At 53.8% G+C, this 18780-nt stretch overlaps 5 protein-coding genes across 5 annotated transcripts; 3 read left to right on the top strand and 2 right to left on the bottom strand.

Annotated features, from left to right (window-relative positions):
- Positions 1-99: 99 nt before the first annotated feature.
- Positions 100-1508, bottom strand: NCS54_01027600 (Beta-elim-lyase domain-containing protein; the record flags this gene model as incomplete). The annotated part of the gene is made up of 3 exons (XM_053155591.1): positions 100-922; positions 972-1230; positions 1283-1508. 3 exons carry the CDS (start codon positions 1506-1508, stop codon positions 100-102), a joined length of 1308 nt encoding a protein of 435 aa, XP_053011566.1.
- A 1146-nt stretch (positions 1509-2654) lies between these two features.
- NCS54_01027500 (Hypothetical protein) lies at positions 2655-3788 on the top strand (the record flags this gene model as incomplete). Its single annotated transcript, XM_053155590.1, has 1 exon — positions 2655-3788. The coding sequence occupies one exon, from the start codon at positions 2655-2657 to the stop codon at positions 3786-3788; it is 1134 nt and encodes a 377-aa protein (XP_053011565.1).
- A 2771-nt stretch (positions 3789-6559) lies between these two features.
- Positions 6560-7426, bottom strand: NCS54_01027400 (Hypothetical protein; the record flags this gene model as incomplete). The annotated part of the gene is made up of 4 exons (XM_053155589.1): positions 6560-6971; positions 7084-7103; positions 7173-7245; positions 7377-7426. The coding sequence occupies 4 exons, from the start codon at positions 7424-7426 to the stop codon at positions 6560-6562; spliced, it is 555 nt and encodes a 184-aa protein (XP_053011564.1).
- A 3667-nt stretch (positions 7427-11093) lies between these two features.
- NCS54_01027300 (DNA-directed RNA polymerase subunit beta) lies at positions 11094-14844 on the top strand (the record flags this gene model as incomplete). Its single annotated transcript, XM_053155588.1, has 2 exons — positions 11094-11564; positions 11617-14844. The coding sequence occupies 2 exons, from the start codon at positions 11094-11096 to the stop codon at positions 14842-14844; spliced, it is 3699 nt and encodes a 1232-aa protein (XP_053011563.1).
- A 1464-nt stretch (positions 14845-16308) lies between these two features.
- On the top strand, positions 16309-18382 carry NCS54_01027200 (Tyrosinase; the record flags this gene model as incomplete). The annotated part of the gene is made up of 4 exons (XM_053155587.1): positions 16309-16588; positions 16665-16795; positions 16844-17110; positions 17159-18382. 4 exons carry the CDS (start codon positions 16309-16311, stop codon positions 18380-18382), a joined length of 1902 nt encoding a protein of 633 aa, XP_053011562.1.
- Between the last annotated feature and the right edge of the window lie 398 nt (positions 18383-18780).

The following is an 18780-nucleotide window of genomic DNA, read 5'->3' as shown; positions in this document are numbered from 1 at the left end:
GCTTCTGTCTGTAAATCATGACTAGCTCAAGTCAGCTGTTTCCATAATAGCCGACTCGACATGTAGTCTAGTATATCCCCTCTTTACACTGGAATACGACTATTGGGGTACATAAACACTACCCTTCCCAACCTGCTGCTTCGCACTCAAATCCTCCTTCTCAGCGAGAACCTTATCAAACACCGCTCTCAGCCGCTTCAGCACCTCTTCCTCGTTCTGGGCAACCTGGTAGTGCGTCACCAGTCGGTTGCACATGAACTTGAGTCCCTCCTCCTTGCCAATTTCGATGAACCGCTTCTCGCTGCACCCTGCGGCCTTGAGGTCCAGCCACACCATGTTGGTCTCGGTCGGCTCTTCAACTTTGCCGCCCAGGCTTGCCCAGAGAGCGTCGACCTTGCGTGCTGTCTCGTGAGAGGCCTTGAGGGGTCCGTCTTCGCCATTAGGTGATGCGCCAAATGTCTGCTCGACGGCGACGCGGCCAGCTGAAGTCACAACACCGGACTGGCGAAGACCACCACCGATAGACTTGCGAGTCCATCGGGCGTGCTTAATCGTGGCCTTGGATCCCACAAGGACACTTCCAACAGGTGCACCAAGACCCTTGGACAGGCAGAGGGTGACAGTATCAAAGTAGGAGCAATACTCGGGCAAAGAACCGGCTCCAGAGACGACAGCCTCCCAAAGTCGAGCACCATCGAGGTGCAGTTTGATGCCGTGCTCTTTGGCGAACTCGGAGATACGCTTCACCTCGCTAAGGGGCATGACCATGCCGTGGAGGGTGTTTTCGAGGCTGATGACTCGCGTGGGACAGCCGTGGACGTCGTCATCCAGCACAGCGTTGGCCACGATCTCCTCAAGGGTCATATATCTGCCATTCTTGGGCACGATGGGCTGAATCTGAGCGCCCGTGAGAGCCGAGGTGCTATCATTTGTCAATCAAAAAGTCCAGGTGAGTCTTAGAAAGTACGAACCCGCCGGCCTCAGAGGTAAAGATGTGAGCGCGGTAGTCGCAAATCACAGAGTGAGGAGGCTGTGTGAGGAGAGATCTCAAGGCGAGCTGGTTGCCCATAGTTCCGGAGAGGACAAACAGACCGGCCTCCTTGCCAGTTCGTCCAGCGACATAGGCCTCGAGATCATTCGTAGCAGGGTCCTCCTGGAAGACGTCGTCGAGCAGGGAGCATGACTGGATAGCCTGCAGCATAGCTGGAGTGGGAGTCGTCACCACATCACCTGTGCGTAGTGTTAATGGTGAGCTCGAACCATGAAATGAACGGTGACGTACTTCGCAGGTCAAAGGCAGCTGGGCCTTTTGCACCAATCCAGGCATTGTGTGTCTTTTCCGAGGCTGCAATTGAGTCTCCCATGGTTACTGAAGATGAGGCAAAGAAACGATGCGGGGATGCGACTGAGCGGGTCAAGTTGGAGGTAATTGCCGAGAATCTTGTCGTCGATGAGGGTGCGTTATAACGAGAGAGACAGGATGAAATGAGTCGAGATGAGGGCCTCATGATGAGTTTAACGTGTCGGGTAATGCACCGCGGACAATGACTGCGCTGCCTAAACCTCCGGACACGGAGATATTGAGGGGAACACCGAGTCGTCTTGGCCGTTGGCAGCCGTCGATAGAGCCGATACCCGCCCCATCTCGGCTCCGGCAACGGGGGGATCCCCCGCAATTATGCATGTCAAAGGGCGCGCCTGTAGAAGGCGCGATAACGACTGATATAATGCTGGGTTGCTGCAGAGTATGCTCTTAATGTCCTCCATGAGGTTATTCACAGCCGTTTGTTCAGCTGTGTGCATGCCATAGCTGGTAAGCACTATCTACCCCGGTCAGCTCTCGGGAGAGTTAGCCGGCCCCCTTGTTGAGAGCGTTTCAAGATCTTGAAAGGATACACGGAACCCCGTACCTATTCTACGGAGGGGCCAATCCAAGCCAGTGTTAAAAAAAAAAAAAAGCAGGGGTTTTAGTATCCTTGGCTTCGGCCCATTCAGCTTGGCGGGCTGTTACGAGACACATGCATTCTCCAATTCGACTCAGCCCTACAACTCGAGCCCAAACGTCAAGTACGCCAGTGTCTCTGGCGCAATGAGGCTGTGAAGCTTGCAAAAAAATCCAGCATCCATGGGAAATCTCCCCCGCCCCCCTTCCGCAAGAAGATGGCCAAGAATGTGGCCTGTTCTCTAGCCAAGCACCCCGTCTACGAGTATGCCCACGGCTGTGACATCCATCAGGAACGGCACTTGTTATTCTCATCTACTGACCCAAAATGCTACAAGACTCGAGCATTGTGAGCGAGGAAATTAAAGAAGGAAAAAAGGCGTCGACTCCTTTAAATTGCAGGCGTCTTTGTTCGCTCAGGAACCAACCCGTAATCTCCAGCCAATGGCCGTCGGACAAGCTCATCAAACCTGCAGTGCCACATGCACACATTTTTGTGAGCAATGAGGCGGCGGCCGCCCCTAGTGAGCACCGTTCGTATAAAGGATTGCCGAGTGCCTGACAAGGTGCTGACTGTAAAGGTTACGATCTTCTACCGTAGGGTCCTTGCTTATGCGCTGCGCCTTTCTTCTCGAGCGCATGATGGACTGATACGAAACTTACTCTCTTTCTCTTACTGTCACTCGTTTCTGCTGCGGCAAATGTTGCCATCATGGCTGCCTTCTATCGTCCGTCTGGCTTCTTATTCTTGATACCGTTCATTTGTCTTGTATGGCTTCTCGCAAAGCAGTCCCTCTTGGACCGCTCACATGTCCACCGCATCACAGACGCCGACATCAGCGTCTCTCTGACCCTTCCGCGCCTCGACTTTTCATCTCGCCCTCACCACGAGTACTATGCCTCGGACGCTGCTAAGAGCCTATGCGCCGCGCATGGCTACTCCGTGTTTCGTCCCCGCGCTGATGCCCCTGGCGGCCGTCGCAAGATTTACGACCTCTTCATGGTCAACACGGAGCTCGACTTTCTCGAGATCCGACTCAAGACCCTCTACGACCATGTCGACTACTTTGTCATCGTCGAGGCGCCTCTAACGTTCCAGGGCGGTCCCAAGAACCTCACTATCCGTAATAACTGGGAGCGCTTCAAGCCGTACCACGACAAGATGATCTACCACGAGCTCGAGTATCCGAAAGACTTTAAGCCGCTCCGCCATTGGGATCGCGAGGACCTTCAGCGCAATGCCATGTTTGAGCAGGTTTTTCCTAAGCTCTCAGGTCCTCAAACCCCCGTGGATGGCGATGTGCTACTCGTGGCCGATGTCGATGAGATTCCCCGTCCCGCGACGCTCCTCGTCCTCCGCACTTGCAACTTCCCTCGGCGCCTCACGCTAGCTTCCAAGTTCTACTACTACTCGTTCCAGTTCCTCCACGAAGGTCCCGAGTGGCCCTTTCCCCAGGCGACATACTACGGCGGGATGCGCGGCACCATCCTCCCTGGCAACCTGCGAACCGGCGACGCAGGTGTCCCTTTTCTGCGAGATCTGGAAAAGGGCGTACTGGCCAACGCGGGCTGGCACTGCAGCTCCTGCTTCGCAACCGTGGACCAGTTCCTCAACAAGATGGCGAGCTTCTCACACGAGTGGATGAACCACGAATCATTCCGCAACCGGGACCGCATCGCCGCCGCCGTGCGTCAAGGTGTCGATCTCTGGGGGCGCAAGGTGGACAAGTTCCGACGCATTGAGAACAATGTCGATCTCCCGAGGTGTCTCCTCGAGGACAGGGAGAAGTTCCGGTATATGCTGAATAGGGATGGTGAGACGGCGGGGTTTACCGACTATCCATGATGAGATGAAGGTTTCTCATGATATTATGTACGTTTTTGGACAAAGGGTTTCGCGTTGTGTCTCTATACTATATCATCCAGGAGTTTTAGGATATAATAATACCCTCGGTTTTCGTCTCTCAAACAACTTGAGCCAAGGAAACTTGACTCAACCCGTTCGTCCCGATATACATACACTAACAAACCCCCCCCGAGCTTGGCATGATCTGACAACTGAGCTCGCGCAAAAGTTCGTGGCCAACGGCAAGCTCCATTCCGCTAAGACGGCTTCCTTTGCCCTAAGGGTTCGCCGGATCCGGCGTGTTTGAGGGCATTCTTGTTGAGAAAGGGGAAGGAATGTGCCGCAGCTCGTGAGCAATGACAACGAAAAGACTCTCTCTCTCTCCCTAAACAATTCATCAGTCACTCTTAAACTTGGCATCTTCAAGTTTTGACCAGAAGAAACACCAATTGCAGCACGTTGCCAGTCACATCCCATCCTCAGCTTCTCACTGGCCATCCATTAGAGACAACTTGATGTGTCCCCCCCAATGAGAACCTCGAAGAATGAATCGAAAGAAACGAGGGGGTTCCTCGGCAAACCAGCCGCGCCAGAGAGAAAGAGAGAGAGAGGAGAAAAAAAGGGCCCCATTGCAAAAAAAGCCATGCCGTCTAGCGCAAGAGGTACGATTCGCTGACAGTCGCCGGCCGCGCTCCAATGAAAAGGCCAAATCCACCTTTTTCTCGTCGACTGTGAATTCCAGCTCATCTCCCAGGGGTTGGGTTAAGGAAATAGCATTTCTATCCCTTTTCCCCCTCGTATCCCTTTTCTTTCTGTTTATGTTCTCTCTCTTCTACGTTTCTTTTCTTCTTCTCATCTCCAAGTCTCGTGTTTTCTTTGCTTTTCCTCGTCGTCGTCGTGTTACCCTCGCCTAGGCCCCGCCCCGTCCCGACAGCCCTGCCGCTCCGCCTCCGTCCGTTCACCGCCGTCCCCGTTCAGTCGGAGCCTCCGAGGGCAGTTTGATCACGAGAGACCGAGTGAAACCCCTCGGGGTTTGTTAAATACCGAAACGTCAGATCAAGAACTTGAAAGATATCCATTGTATCCAAGACGACGACTCCCAATCAAAGACCAATGGAGTCCTCCTCGAAAAAGAAAACCAAGCCCCGTCCATCGGAAGCACTTGGCCGGACAAGAAAACACCAGCACCCAGTCAGAAACACCCACGATACTTGACCCCCCTCCCCTCGGCCTGCAACTGCACTCACTGCTGCATCCAGACACACCAGTTCGTTTCGCTCGGCCGGGCGCGTGTGTATGTATGTAGGTATGTATGTGGGTGCGCGGAACAGGGAGCGGGGGGACGGGATCCATCATCGGATTGATTGACTGACAGGGCAGGGCAGGCAGGGCAAGCAGGGCCTCTCTCTCGCTGGCCTCCCTTCTGTCTGGCTGGTGTCTGGCTGGTCGCCTGCCAGAAGGCGGCGTGCGGCGCTTGTCAACTGCAGCGATGAGTTGGCCAACGCATCAAGTGGTCCGTGTGTAGCCTCCATCCCAGACTCCCCAGAAGTGCCAGACCAGAGTTTCCCTCAACAACCCCCCTCTCCTCTCCTCTCTCCCCTCTCGTTCCTTCAACTTCACTTGTCGCTTGCTTTGACGCTTGTTCTTCATCTTGATCCCTCTGCTCCCCTCGCAGCCTCGCTCCTGTCCCTTTGGACGGCTCAAAAGGACCTCTCCCCCGTCTGGAATCCGTCTACACCAACATTTACACCCCTGTCATCGTCACCTGGACTGGACCATCCTCCTCCGCCTCACCAGGACCATGGAACTCGACCCATGCCATCCGGCTCACTCATTCTCACATTGTGCCGGTCCAAATCTCCCAAGGAAGAACCCGTTGGACCCAATTTCTCTTCATTTCAATGGATCTTGACCTGTTTGCCAACGACAAACACCTGCGAATGCCTCAGACATCCCGGTTACATCTCGAAGCTGCATCTTCATCTCAATTCCCTGTCTATCAACCCACGCTTCTTCTGCTGGTTATTGTGCCAAATCCTCACCAAGCAATTTCATAGCGACATCATCATTCAGTCATCAGCCGTTTCCTCAGCCGCTTGAAGAGTACTCATACAAGCTCGTGGCCGAAATCATTGCCCGTGCTTACTTATTCAAACATTCGCGTCCCAGCCAAGAAACAAGACGTCCAAGAATCATATCATCGTCGTCGTCGTCAACAGAGAAGAAATTCCGGAAGCACCAACGACAACATCAGCCATGGTCTCGGCGCAAAATCTGCACCCACTGGCAAGCGCCAGTTCTCGTGCACAGAACCCGTATTCCTCGGAGAATGCCCTCTCCGCCATTCTAGCCAGTGCTGAATTTTCTCACCCATGCCAGCTCATGCTCCATCAACAAAGAAAAAAAAAAAGGGTCTTGCACACCCGGAATAATAACAACAAGAAACCAGCGAAGAAGCCTTCGACATGATTGTGAAATAACCGCTCATGGGCTGACAGATATCTGGAAAAGTCATGAGCTCGTGAGAGAGGAAGTTTATATATGTTTACCGTTCGTTCACCCCTTCGCTTCGCCGCACGGCCGGCCCTTCGTTCTTCTCTTCAATCTTGACGCCCCGGAGGCAGGCAGCCATGGACTTCTTCCTCATAGTCACCCCGGACCCAGGAACCCAGGTCCGAGAGGCTCGCTCCCTTTCTCCCAGGCCGGACTGGAATAAGAGCTGCATCCGCAGACAGGCGTGTCACGGCCACCATGCCGACATCTCGTCGTCTTCATGCACGGGTGGCATACTTCATTAGAAACTCGACTACGGCGTCAAGGTTTGTCTCTTCTTTCGCACTGATACCATAGCAGCACACCTCGCGACCGCGTATGCTCTTCAGGTCCAGTTCGTCAATCAACTCGTCCACCGAGAGTTTGTCTGGGAGATCAGACTTGTTCCCTAGGATTAGGAGCGGGATGCCGGCCAGTGACCTGCGACCCATGAGGTCGTGGAGCTCTTCCTTGGCTTGGGGGATCAACTCGATATCGGCAATGTCCACGATGAAGACGATGGCGCTCACGCCCCGGCAGTATCTCTCCCACATGGTGCGAAACCGAGGCTGGCCACCAATGTCCCAGCATTTCAGCGTAACATGGCCTCGTTGCACCTTTTTCATGTTGAATCCGACGGTGGGAATCGAGCTGCGCGGCATCCGAGGTTAGCACTACGTCCCTACCAACAGGGAACCGACGGAATGGTCCATCCGGGTTAGGAGGAAGGGAATGGCATGGGCCATCTTGGGGATGCGCTTACTCAAGAGTGAACTCTCCTCCCTATTCATCACCAGGGTCAGCCAGAGGCGGTCAAGCGGCAGAGCATGGAACGATATGGGAGACACTTACGGCGAGGACCCTCAATAACGACGTCTTACCAGCATTTTGCAAGCCTACCATGGTCACCTCCATCTCCATCGCCCTTCGCATCATTGTCAGTATGTCGGCGCAGTTGATCCGCGGCGAGCCGAGGCAGGGCAGCAAAGCACGAGGCAGAAGAGCCAGGTGGCAGCATATCGCTCAGCAAGCGGCTCATGGGACACGGCTACTCACCAAAACATGCGCATTAACCAATTGTAGACCCTCTGAAAAAGTCCTGCCATGTTTACTATCGGGGCACCGAAGGCGCTTGTCGGGTCGCGGCAGAAGCGGTCGGGTGAAGGCGGGGGTGCTGATCGAGCAAAGAGCTGGATAGGCCAGCTATTACGGCAGGGCGAATGGAGAAAAATGTAATCCGCCAAGGATGGCGGGTGTTTTTATCCAAGGTACGTAAAATATCTCGATCTCGCAGAGGACGGTCAAGGTTGTGGCGGGCGGGGTGCTTTATGGCAAAGGCAATTCTTGTTGGTGTTGGCGCTCAGACGCAGGGTCGCTGTTGGTGAGGGCAAGGATGAACGACGAGCGGGACGGCGGCTCAGGAAGAAAAGCGATTTGTATGACGGTGGCAGGCGACGAGTAACATCTGCACCTGCTGCTGCTAAGTTGTGCGCGCCAGCGTCTGGGCGTCGGAGTTGGAGTCGGAGGCGGGCTCGGGCGGCGATGGGATGGGGATGGTAGAAGGAGGAGAGGCTCGTGGTGCAACGACGAAGGAGCAGAGCAGTAGATTGGCACAGCACAGGTGACGCCTGGGCGGAGGCACAAATAGGGCCCCACCTGGGACGAGATGACGGCCGAGACAGTCGAGAGACGCCGGACGGGCACCAAAAAGGGCACCCAAAGGCCACCAGAGGCCACCACAAAGGCCACCAACGGGCACGAGCCTTTGGGGGCAAGGGATGGGGAAGTGGTGGGAACGACCCGTGCCTGGCGGCGCAGGTAGCGTAGCTTTTAGCGTAGTTGCAGCGCCAAACGAGCACAGAGACAGAGGTCGTGGAAGATAGGTAGACGGCTAGGTCGAGTCGGGCAAAGATGGATGTCGACGTCAAAAGCCTGGGTGGGTTTCAGCGCAGCTCAATGTGTAAACACTACTGACAGCTCGCTCTACCGATAGCCGGGGAGCAGGGAATCGCTAGAAGAGCTCCAAGTCAAGGAGCCCAGGGCAGTCAAGCAAGAGAAGCCGGAGCAGGGGTGAGCTGGGCGCGGGTGCGCAAAATGTACTGATTGGGGATTGCAGTCGTCGCGGGGTGTTGTGACATTCCAGTCTTCAATCACCTGGTCCAGCCCAGAGGTGGCAGCAGTGTGGGTTAGACGCTGCGATGTCTCATTCGCTTGGCCGGGGTCGAGCTTGCTAGGGCGGAGCGATGATCGACCAGGGCTGGAGAGCGGCGTCGACGTCAGTGCTAGGCTTCTGAAGGCGCCTAAGAGACTTTTGCTCTTTAAAGAAGGGTCCTTGTCTCTGGCAAGGCGGCTAGAGCTCAACGTAAAGCGGATAAATGATATGGAACAGTGCAGGTGGAGATGGATGTTTGATCTTCTTGCTTTAGTTCTGGCTGAACCCAGTCGCGGTTGGCTGCAGGGACCTTGAGACCTGGCTGAGCGGGATCCGGCAACAAACCGAGGTGATGGGTGAAGTACCAGGCGGCAACGATGGACTTGACGATCTAGTACCAGATCTAAGCGGGTCGTGTCTCGGGGTTGAGCGTGGCGGGCGGGTATCCCGTTTGCCTTTTGTTGTGTCAGTTTGAACCCCGGCGAATCAGCCGTTCCCAAGATGTGAGTGGTGAGGCTGTGACAGTTCTAAAGCGCCTGTCAAATATGTGCCTGAATGTGCTGAGCGTGGTGTTGCAGGTGCACATGTAGCTGGGGTCGTCGTCGCCAGCCAGTGACAGCGAGGAGTCTTGACAGAGCGAACACCAGAATGAGGAGCTGGGCGAACTAAATGGCGAGCCGGCCACAGAAAGCTTCTGACGATGAGTGACTCTTGCGGTAAATGGTGACGAATATCTGTCCAGGTTATCAAGCTGCTAGCGATGACGCCGGGATCATCCAATCACCAGACCTGAGGCGCAGTTCTGCGAGGCAGCAGCGGCGATGTAGATTTGAAATGACCGAAGCCGAGGAGTCTGACGGCGCGACTGAAGAGTTCGGTCGGCGTGAGCATCAAAGTTGGCCTCGGTAGTAAGAGGGAGAAGGACGAGGGAAGGGCAAGTGACGGAGAGGGGAAAGACGTGACCTGCAGGTATAAGGCTCGAGTTAAGGTAAGGTAGGTATGGCTGTCCAAATCAAGTGGGTTCCTGCCCTTTCGACCTGACCTACCTCCCCAAGTCAGACAACAACAACAGAAGAAACTCGAATGTTTAGAAATAGAAACAAAGAAGACTTCCATCGTCCACTTTCCTTCTTGGTGCAACAACGAGACTCCGTTTTCCGATTGGCATAGACTGCTGGGTAAGGCGAAATGGCCTAACCGAAGCCAGACACCGTCAGGTGTCCTGCAACACAAGCATCCACATCTCATCCACCAGTCTCCAAGATTCTCTCCTCACGAGATGCCGTGCCTCTTGTTCTCGCTCAGCATCAATAATCCGAAAAGGGAAGCGTGCACGAGGGGCGCATGCGATGAAGTTGTGCACCACCGGCAACGCAGGTTGGGCTGCAGTCCCTGCAAGCATCAAGCCTCGGCGGCTTTGTGCCTCACGCTCAGCATCTTTCGTGATTCGCGAGCAAAGCCATGGTTGGGAAACCATTACTTAGAGCTCCTAGGGCTCCGTGGTGGGTGCATCTGTCGGCCTTGTTCATGATGGAGGTGGTGGCTGGGTAACAATGAGCTCTCATTTGGCATCCATCATGAGCATAAGCCCCTCATCTCCTTGTTGTCTCGTTCATTGATCTGTCTGGAGAGAGCTCCGCAGGAGGTTACTGCTGTGTCCTGCACCAGCGCGCATCTTGCGGGTCATGCTGCAAGCTTCTGAGCAATAAGACGGAGTCCTCCGCTGCCTGCTGGCTGCGCCGGTGCTGGATCGGTCATGTCGGAAAACGGCCCCCATCTTGAAGCTTCCGAGTTCCAGTCAGCCACAGGTCTGCATGTCCATCCCAGGCAACAGCTCCAGGCTTCTAACGCTCTCGAGGCCATGGAATTACCTATTCCAGGCAACACAAGCGGCAACAACCTTTGCACTGGAGGCCTCGTGACTTGGATGGTCAGATGAACTCGTCGTCATCATTCAGCATTGCCTCGTTGATATCCGAAACGGAATCCTTCTCTCCTTAACGCCGCATCATGAGTCTTGTGCCGCAAGCTATCAGACGAATTCTTCCTCTTATCAAATTATCGGATTATTCCTGTCATGCTACACCTGCAGAAACATAGGCCAGCTCTCCTCTTACTTAGCCTGCAACTTGACGAGGTGTGACGTTAAGAGAAGATCCGAATGGCGATCTTCAGATGGTTTCACTGCCTCATCTAACAAGCGCCCGAGCTGTTAGAGCCGGGTTGTTTTGATAGACGACCGAGTCGCTTTGGAGACACTTCATGTGGCCTACAAGATGGAGCTGCCCCTCATTCGCTCAAGCTTCCACATTCACCCCACCTTAATCGATAACGTATCTTATCTCCGCTTGCTTATCGGCAATTTTTTTCCCGTCGCTTTTTTTGGGTCGCCTTTTTTTTCTGCTTGTCTGCGACAGCCTCAATTCCTCTGCGAGCCGCCTGATCGCGAATGTCTACCACTCTTCGCGATTACTCGTGTTAGACAAGACTTTGCAGGCGGCTGATAATTGCGATTGATCCGATTCCACTCCATCCCTGAGATTATTCTACTCAGCGGCCGAAGTGAGCGTCGCAAACGCCCAAGCATACAAAAGTCTTGAATCCGACTTCACCGATTCACCATGGCGCCCTCAGCCACCAACACCGAATGGGACCATGAGTACCACACTCTCCGCCGAGAGAACCTCTTCCGAAACCCTCCCAAGGATCACACTGCGTATCCTGCCCTTCAATTAGCCATCGATCCCCATATTGAGTCCTTCAATGGTCTCTTCCGCGACGATGGCAAGCCTGGCTTGCTGACGCATGGTCTGGCCGACATTGGCACCAAGACCTTTCTCGACGGTGACGAGCGGGCTGGACCTCAAGGCAAGAACCGCCTGACCATTCGATACAAGGATGTCTTTCTCCAGAAACCCCAGGTTCCGCCTTCTAACAAGATGGCCCGGAACCGACAAATCTTTCCCGCCGAGTGCAGAGAGCGTCACGTAACATATCGAGGAAGGCTCTCAGCTACCCTCGAATACCGCATCAACGGTGGCGATCCCATTGAATTCGTCCGCGAGTTTGGCCAGGTGCCCATCATGATCAAGGTTTGATTGCCTGGTCTTGCGCCCCAAGACCGCCTTGCTAATGCTTCCTCAGTCCAACCGCTGCCATCTTGAGGGCAACTCGCCTGCCCTTCTCGTTGAGCGGAAAGAAGAGTCCGAGGAGCTGGGTGGCTACTTTATCGTCAACGGTATTGAAAAGATCATTCGAATGCTGCAATTGAACAAGAGAAACTTCCCCATGGCCATCAACCGACCTAGTTTCCAGAACCGTGGCCCCGGCTACACCCCGTACGGTATTATTCTCCGCGCAGTTCGACCCGACGAGACGTCTCAGACCAACGTTCTCCACTACCTCAACGATGGAAACATGACTTTCCGTTTCTCATGGCGCAAGAACGAGTATCTTATTCCGGTCATGATGATCCTCAAGGCGCTCGTCGAGACCAACGACCGCGAGATCTTTGAGGGTCTGGTTGGCCCTGTTGGATCAAAATCGACCGAAAACACCTTCCTTACGGACCGAATCGAGTTGCTTTTGCGGACGTACAAGTCCTACAACCTTTACAGCAAGTCGGAGACGAGGGCGTACCTGGGTGAAAAATTCCGGGTTGTGCTTGGAGTTCCTGACACCATGTCCAACCTCGACGTTGGTACCGAATTCCTCCGAAGAATTGTCCTGGTTCATCTCGGAAATGTCGACGTGACGGAGGAGCAGGACAATGAGAAGTTCAAGCTGCTTCTCTTCATGATCCGCAAGCTCTATGCGCTCGTCGCTGGCGAGTGCGCTGTCGACAACCCCGATGCTGTCCAGAACCAGGAGATTCTGCTGGGAGGTTTCTTGTATGGTCAAATCCTCAAGGAGCGTCTCGATGAGTTCCTGAGCGTTAACGTCCGCGCGTCCCTGCGAGATTACCTCCGCCGGCATCCAACTGTTCCCTTTACTTCTGAAGATTTCCGCAAGGACTTCCCAAATAACATTTTCCGGAAGGCCAACGAGAATCTCGGAAATGCCCTGGAGTATTTCTTGTCCACGGGTAACATGCAGAGTCCATCTGGACTCGATCTTCAGCAGACTGCAGGTTTCACAGTTGTGGCTGAAAAGCTCAACTTTTTGCGATTCATCAGTCACTTCCGCATGGTGCATCGAGGTGCCTTCTTTGCCCAGCTCAAGACAACTGCTGTGCGAAAGCTGCTCCCCGAATCATGGGGCTTCATGTGTCCTGTCCACACGCCTGATGGTGCGCCCTGTGGTCTTCTGAACCATCTTGCGCACAAGTGCAAGATCATGACCGATTCGGTCGACGTCTCCCATATCGCGGCTCTTGCTGCCGAGCTTGGAATCGTTGACGTTTCGTCAGCCTCGACCGAGGAGAATGTCGTGGTCATGCTTGACGGCAAGATTCTTGGTTTCTGCACTCCCAAGGAGTCGATCAGAATCGCGGATTGTTTCCGGTACTGGAAGGTTGAGGGCACACACGGCGTGCCTCTGCAACTGGAGATTGGTTACGTTCCTCCGTCTCATGGCGGCTCCTATCCCGGCATTTACATGACATCTACGCCTGCGAGAATGGTGCGACCCGTCAAGTACCTCCCTCTCCAGAAGGAGGATTGGGTTGGTCCCTACGAGCAGCCTTACATGTCCATCGCCGTGGTGCCGCAGGAGGTCGAGTCTGGAAAGTCTACGCACGTCGAGTTTGATCCCACCAACATGCTGTCGATTCTCGCCAACATGACCCCCTTCTCGGACTTCAACCAGTCACCTCGAAACATGTACCAGTGTCAGATGGGTAAGCAAACCATGGGAACCCCCAGCACTAATCTTCGCTACCGAACCGACAACAAGTCATACCGCATACAAACTGGACAAACACCCGTCGTGCGAGCGCCTCTTCACAACACATATGGTTTCGACAACTTCCCCAACGGCATGAACGCGGTTGTCGCTGTCATCTCGTACACTGGATACGACATGGACGACGCCATGATTCTCAACAAGAGCGCCCATGAGCGTGGCTTTGGACATGGTACCATCTACAAGACCAAGAAGATCTCGCTCAAGGATGACTCGCGAACAAAGGCCACCAAGAGTGTTACCAAGGCTTTTGGCTTCGCACCACACAGCTATGTGAGCGCGTCATACCAGGGAATGCTGGATGACGACGGCCTGCCTCACGTGGGCCGCATGATCCAGGAGGGAGATGTAATCTGCGCGTGGCACACGGTGACGCCCGACTACAATGGCAAGCTGGTGAACCTGGATGGCATCACTCACTACGAAAAGTACAAGGATGCCGAGACGGGCTTTGTCGAAGAGGTCCGCCTGATCGGAGCCGAAACCGGCAACGAGCCTCTGCAGACCATCTCTGTCAAGTTCCGTGTTCCCCGATCTCCCATCATCGGTGACAAGTTCTCGTCCAGACACGGACAGAAGGGTGTCGCCTCGCAAAAGTGGCCAACGGTGGATCTGCCCTTCTCGGAGACTGGCATCCAACCGGACATTATCATTAACCCCCACGCTTTCCCTTCCCGTATGACGATAGGCATGTTTGTGGAATCGCTCGCCGGCAAGGCTGGCGCGCTGCATGGCCTTGCGCAAGACTCGACACCGTTCAAGTTTGACGAGGAGAACACTGCGGCGGACTATTTTGGCCACCAGCTGATGAAGGCCGGGTACAACTACCACGGCAATGAGCCCATGTACTCGGGCATTACGGGAGAGGAGCTCGCAGCTGACATCTACATCGGAGTTGTCTACTACCAGCGTCTGCGACACATGGTCAACGATAAGTACCAGGTGCGAACCACTGGTCCAGTGGTGCCGACAACAGGCCAGCCCATCAAGGGCCGAAAGAGGGGCGGTGGTATCCGTGTGGGAGAGATGGAACGTGATGCGCTGTTGGCTCACGGAACGGCCTTTTTGCTCCAGGATCGTCTCCTCAACTGTTCGGATTATTCCAGGTCGTGGATCTGCCGCCGCTGCGGTTCGTTCCTCTCTGTGCAGCCCACCGTGTCGCAGTTTGCACCAGGCAAGAAGAAGGCGGCCAGCATTGTGCGATGCCGCAACTGCGCCGTCAAGCTGGACGACGCCGAGGGCATCGACCTCACCGAGATCCAGGGCGAGATCTGGGAGGACGGCCAGGGCAACTCTTGGGTAGGTGGCGATCACACGACGCAGGTTGTCGTCCCCGGCGCTCTCAAGTACCTCGACGTCGAGCTGGCAGCCATGGGCATCAAGCTCAAGTACCGCGTGGACCGCACCGACGAGCCTCGCAAGGGGCCCATGAGGCCCATGTCGTTAGACGGAGTTCGGGTTGGAAAATAGATGTGTATGTTTTTTTTGCTAATTTGATCATTTTTGTTGGGGAGCTACCTATTCCATACATTTGCCTCCAGGGGTTGATAGGAGGGGGTGTGTTTTTACGACTGTACAGCATGGCATGTCAATACCACGATTATTTACCAAACTGGAGGTCTCGCTGTCTTCCTTGTGATGAATTAGTGCGAGTCTACAGTGCCCGTTGAAGTTGGTTTAGGGGATATCGAGGCAACCAAGAGTTGGCATTCGTTGATACGCTATCGGCCTCGTCTCAGATCCCCTTAGTTACTCAACGCGTGTCTCATCTTCAAACAAAAACCAGCAAGTCATTAAGCCGAGAAAAAATGACGCTCTTCTGCTACCCAGTCCGCCTCCCGTGCCATGTTGAGCAGAGGACAGCATAGAACAACGGAAGCGAAGACCAAGCGTCCACGGCTCGGTCGGCCCCGAGCAAACGCGCGCATGGGAAAACGTGGAGGTCAAAGGGGGCAGGTTTGTGGTTTGTGTTCTGGGAAATGAGGTTGCACGGAGCGTGTAGGGCAGCTGCAAGCAGCCGTCGAGATGGCGAATGGCGGTTGAGGGAGAAGAGAGAGGGTTTGCGACTTCTTGGGGAGGAGAAGCATGTAACAAGCCGTCTTGTGCTATGCTACTTTACCTGGAGGTGTACCTTGCAGAAGACGATGGATGCCCGCGTGGATGATGTGAGGTGGATATCAAATGGCTCGTTGCTGCTCCTACGTTTCTGCATTTGCGTCTCTTTTTCTCTTGTTTGCGAGTCTTTCGGAATGCCATCTCATCACTCTAGTGTCCGTAAGCCCTGGTATCACCTTGATAAGAGTCTCTCGGGTATAGTATTGCATCTCCAGTGACAGCTTCTCAACCAAGTTGTCGGCGGTGACAAGTTGTCAAGCACACACCGCCGTTCTAAAGTCCATATATACCAGTCTCTCTGCCCCCTTGATTCAGTTAAACCTCCTTTATTTCCAAGAAAAATCCGTTCATCAGTGGTAGTGCAAGTACCAGTTTAACCTCCTTCCGCGGCACGGACTTTGAGGGACGGGCTGCACCTTCCCGCCAACAAGGCCGAGAGAAATCAGCAGTGCGCTCCAACATCCCGTGCTTCTCACCTCTGCTCCTTCTCTCTCTGTCTCTTCCCTTTTATTCTATCTTGGCCGAGAAAAGTCTTCTGCTTAATTCAGCAGAAGAGGCCTCAACTGAACCTGTCCCATCTCCAACTCGACCTATACTCGTTGGACTTCTACTCTCAAACCTCGTACAACTCGACTCCAACTTTCACTCGAAGAGCAGTGCCTCTGTCTTGGCCCTTTTTGTTTCACTCATTGGAAGGAGGGAACCCCAGCTCGATATCGCTCTTTCTCTTTCCTTTTCTACTCTCTTGTCTGCCCTCCTTAATTCCACACTCCTCAATCCTCCCAACTTGACTCTTCGCCTCCCAACTACACCTCAGCCATGCGTGATATTCTCCTTCTTGGGGGCCTCTTTGGCATCCTCGCTACGGCACAGCCCTACAACTACGGCGCCGACATCCAATCCCTGACTCGAAGGCAAGACACCAGCGATCGCGTGGTCATCAAGCCGCTCCCGATAATTCGAAATGGCACAATGCCCCTGAGATACGAGATTCGAGAGATGAAGGCCGACCGCTACAAATGGGACTTGTTCATTCTGGCCCTGAGTATGTTGCAGTACACCAGTCAGGACGATCCCAGGTCGTGGTACCAGATTGCCGGTACGTGACACTGTTTCGGATATAACAATGTTTAGAGGCTATGCTAACGTGTATTTGTGTTTGTATCCGCGAGTAGGAATCCACGGTGTTCCCTTTGAACCATGGAGCGGTGTCGAGTCTGTGGAGGGGGGCAACATGTCTGGATACTGTATGCACAGCTCGGTTCTGTTTTCCACATGGCATCGCCCATATCTCGCCCTCTTTGAGGTAGGCATTCCCCAGTCAGCTCACCGCCGTTACTTACACTCTTAAAAGCAAGAACTGTACCAAAAAGCCAATGCCATTGCCGGCATGTTTCCTAATGGGACAGAGCGGCAAGCATATCAAGATGCTGCCCGTAGCTTCCGCATGCCGTACTGGGATTGGTCATTGGAGGCCCCCGAAGGAGATGAGCATTTTCCAGGAGTTTTTTGGAATGCTACCATCTCTCAATACGGTCCTCGAGGTATCCAGCTCGTCAGAAATCCTCTATATTCATACTACTTTCACCCAAAAGATGAAGAAGCATTCATCTGGACCCCGGTAAGACCTGAGTCACCAATATGATCAACGCAGCTAACATAAAGGTAGCTCAACACCTGGGATGAGACAAAGAGAGCTCCAAATGTGAATATTAGCGAAAACGCTCCTCCATCGAACAACAGTCTGGTCAATACGGCCCTTCTAGTCGCGTTGCCCGAGATTCAGCAACGTCTGCTTGGCCTCTTTTCTAATTCGAAAACCTTCAACGACTTCGGGACCAAGGTATGGTCAGTAACTAACAACATCTCAGCGGCGGACTCGATCGAATCAATCCATGACATTATTCACATCCATGGTGGGCTTAAGGGCCACATGACATATGTACCCGTATCTTCGTTTGATCCTCTATTCATCCTCCACCACACCATGACAGATCGGTTGTTGGCCATGTGGCAGATACTAAATCCAGACGCGTGGATGGCCCCGATGCCATCTGGTGAAACTACCTTTACATCTATTGCGGGCGAAATGCAAGATTCTACAACTCCGCTGACCCCATTCTTTGCCTCGGAGGATGGCACGTTCTGGAACTCGGACATGGCAAGGACCACGGAAGCCTTTGGGTACTCTTATGCCGACACGGACGCTTCTGGGAAGAAGGAGGACGAACTTCGTGACGAGTTGACGAGGAAAATCACGGAGTGGTACGGAGATAGGGGCTGGATCGCGGCGCTGGAACGGAGTCAACACACTCAGGGTCCCGCGCAAGAAAAGCGGCATGGCAAGGCGAGGGGTGGGCACCTGAGTGGCATCAGACCCGATGTCACGGACAATGCTCCAGATCCGCCAGCCCCAGCAGTTATCAAGAATGGGCGGTACATGGATTGGGTTATTAACGCGCGAGTCAATATCGAGGCGTTCGCAGGCAACTTCCAGCTTCTCTTCTTTATTGGACCACCACCAATAGATGCTAGCCAATGGCTGGCTTCCAGAAACCGAGCTTCCAAGGTCACATTCATGGGAACTCGTCACCAAACGGGTTCAAGGTCGTTGATGGCTGGATCGTCACCTCTGACAGCGGCACTGGTGAAGTTAGTGGGAGCAGGAGAGATCCCCAGCCTGGATCCGAAGCATGTGGTGCCGTTTCTCGAAGAAAGGCTGCAGTTTGCGGTACTTGGGGGCCAAGATACAGAGGTCAATGTCTATGAACTGGAAGGCTTGCACATTACCATCAACAGCGGAGAGATGGTGGTGCCAGAGAAGGGGAGACTTCCACAGCAAGGTCCCCTGGCATGCAGGATGAGGCTTTGGCCTGACAAGTCGTTGTGTTAGTTTTTGTGTGTTTGATGTGGCGTTATGTAGGTAGTGTTATTTGTTTAAGATTTCTATCAAATTCACTGGCAATTTTTACCATCCTGCCTCGCTGAGCCATTATAGGTGATGGGCCATGTAATTTAGAGTAACGCGATAGTCATGAAGGCAGTAATAGCGAGGCGTCCCTGGGGGGACGTCCTCACTTAATAAACCATGGCATTCCATTCTGTACCAATACTGACTCGTTGAGACGAAAAGAGTGTTAATAGGCAAGTATTTTGGATCTGGACTGGCGGGTTACCTGTTGCCAAGCGACTATCACCATGCGGGAGACCATGTCTTGAGTATCTCAGGTGTGGCTAGGCGATACGATGCACAAGGACGTCATATCTTCAGACATGTCTCACATATTCCGT

This window comes from Fusarium falciforme, chromosome 8, assembly GCF_026873545.1.
Source record: "Fusarium falciforme chromosome 8, complete sequence".
NCBI classification, from domain to species: Eukaryota; Fungi; Ascomycota; class Sordariomycetes; order Hypocreales; family Nectriaceae; genus Fusarium; species Fusarium falciforme.
Note: the sequence above shows the minus strand (reverse complement) of the source record. Positions and strands in the feature narration are given on the sequence as shown.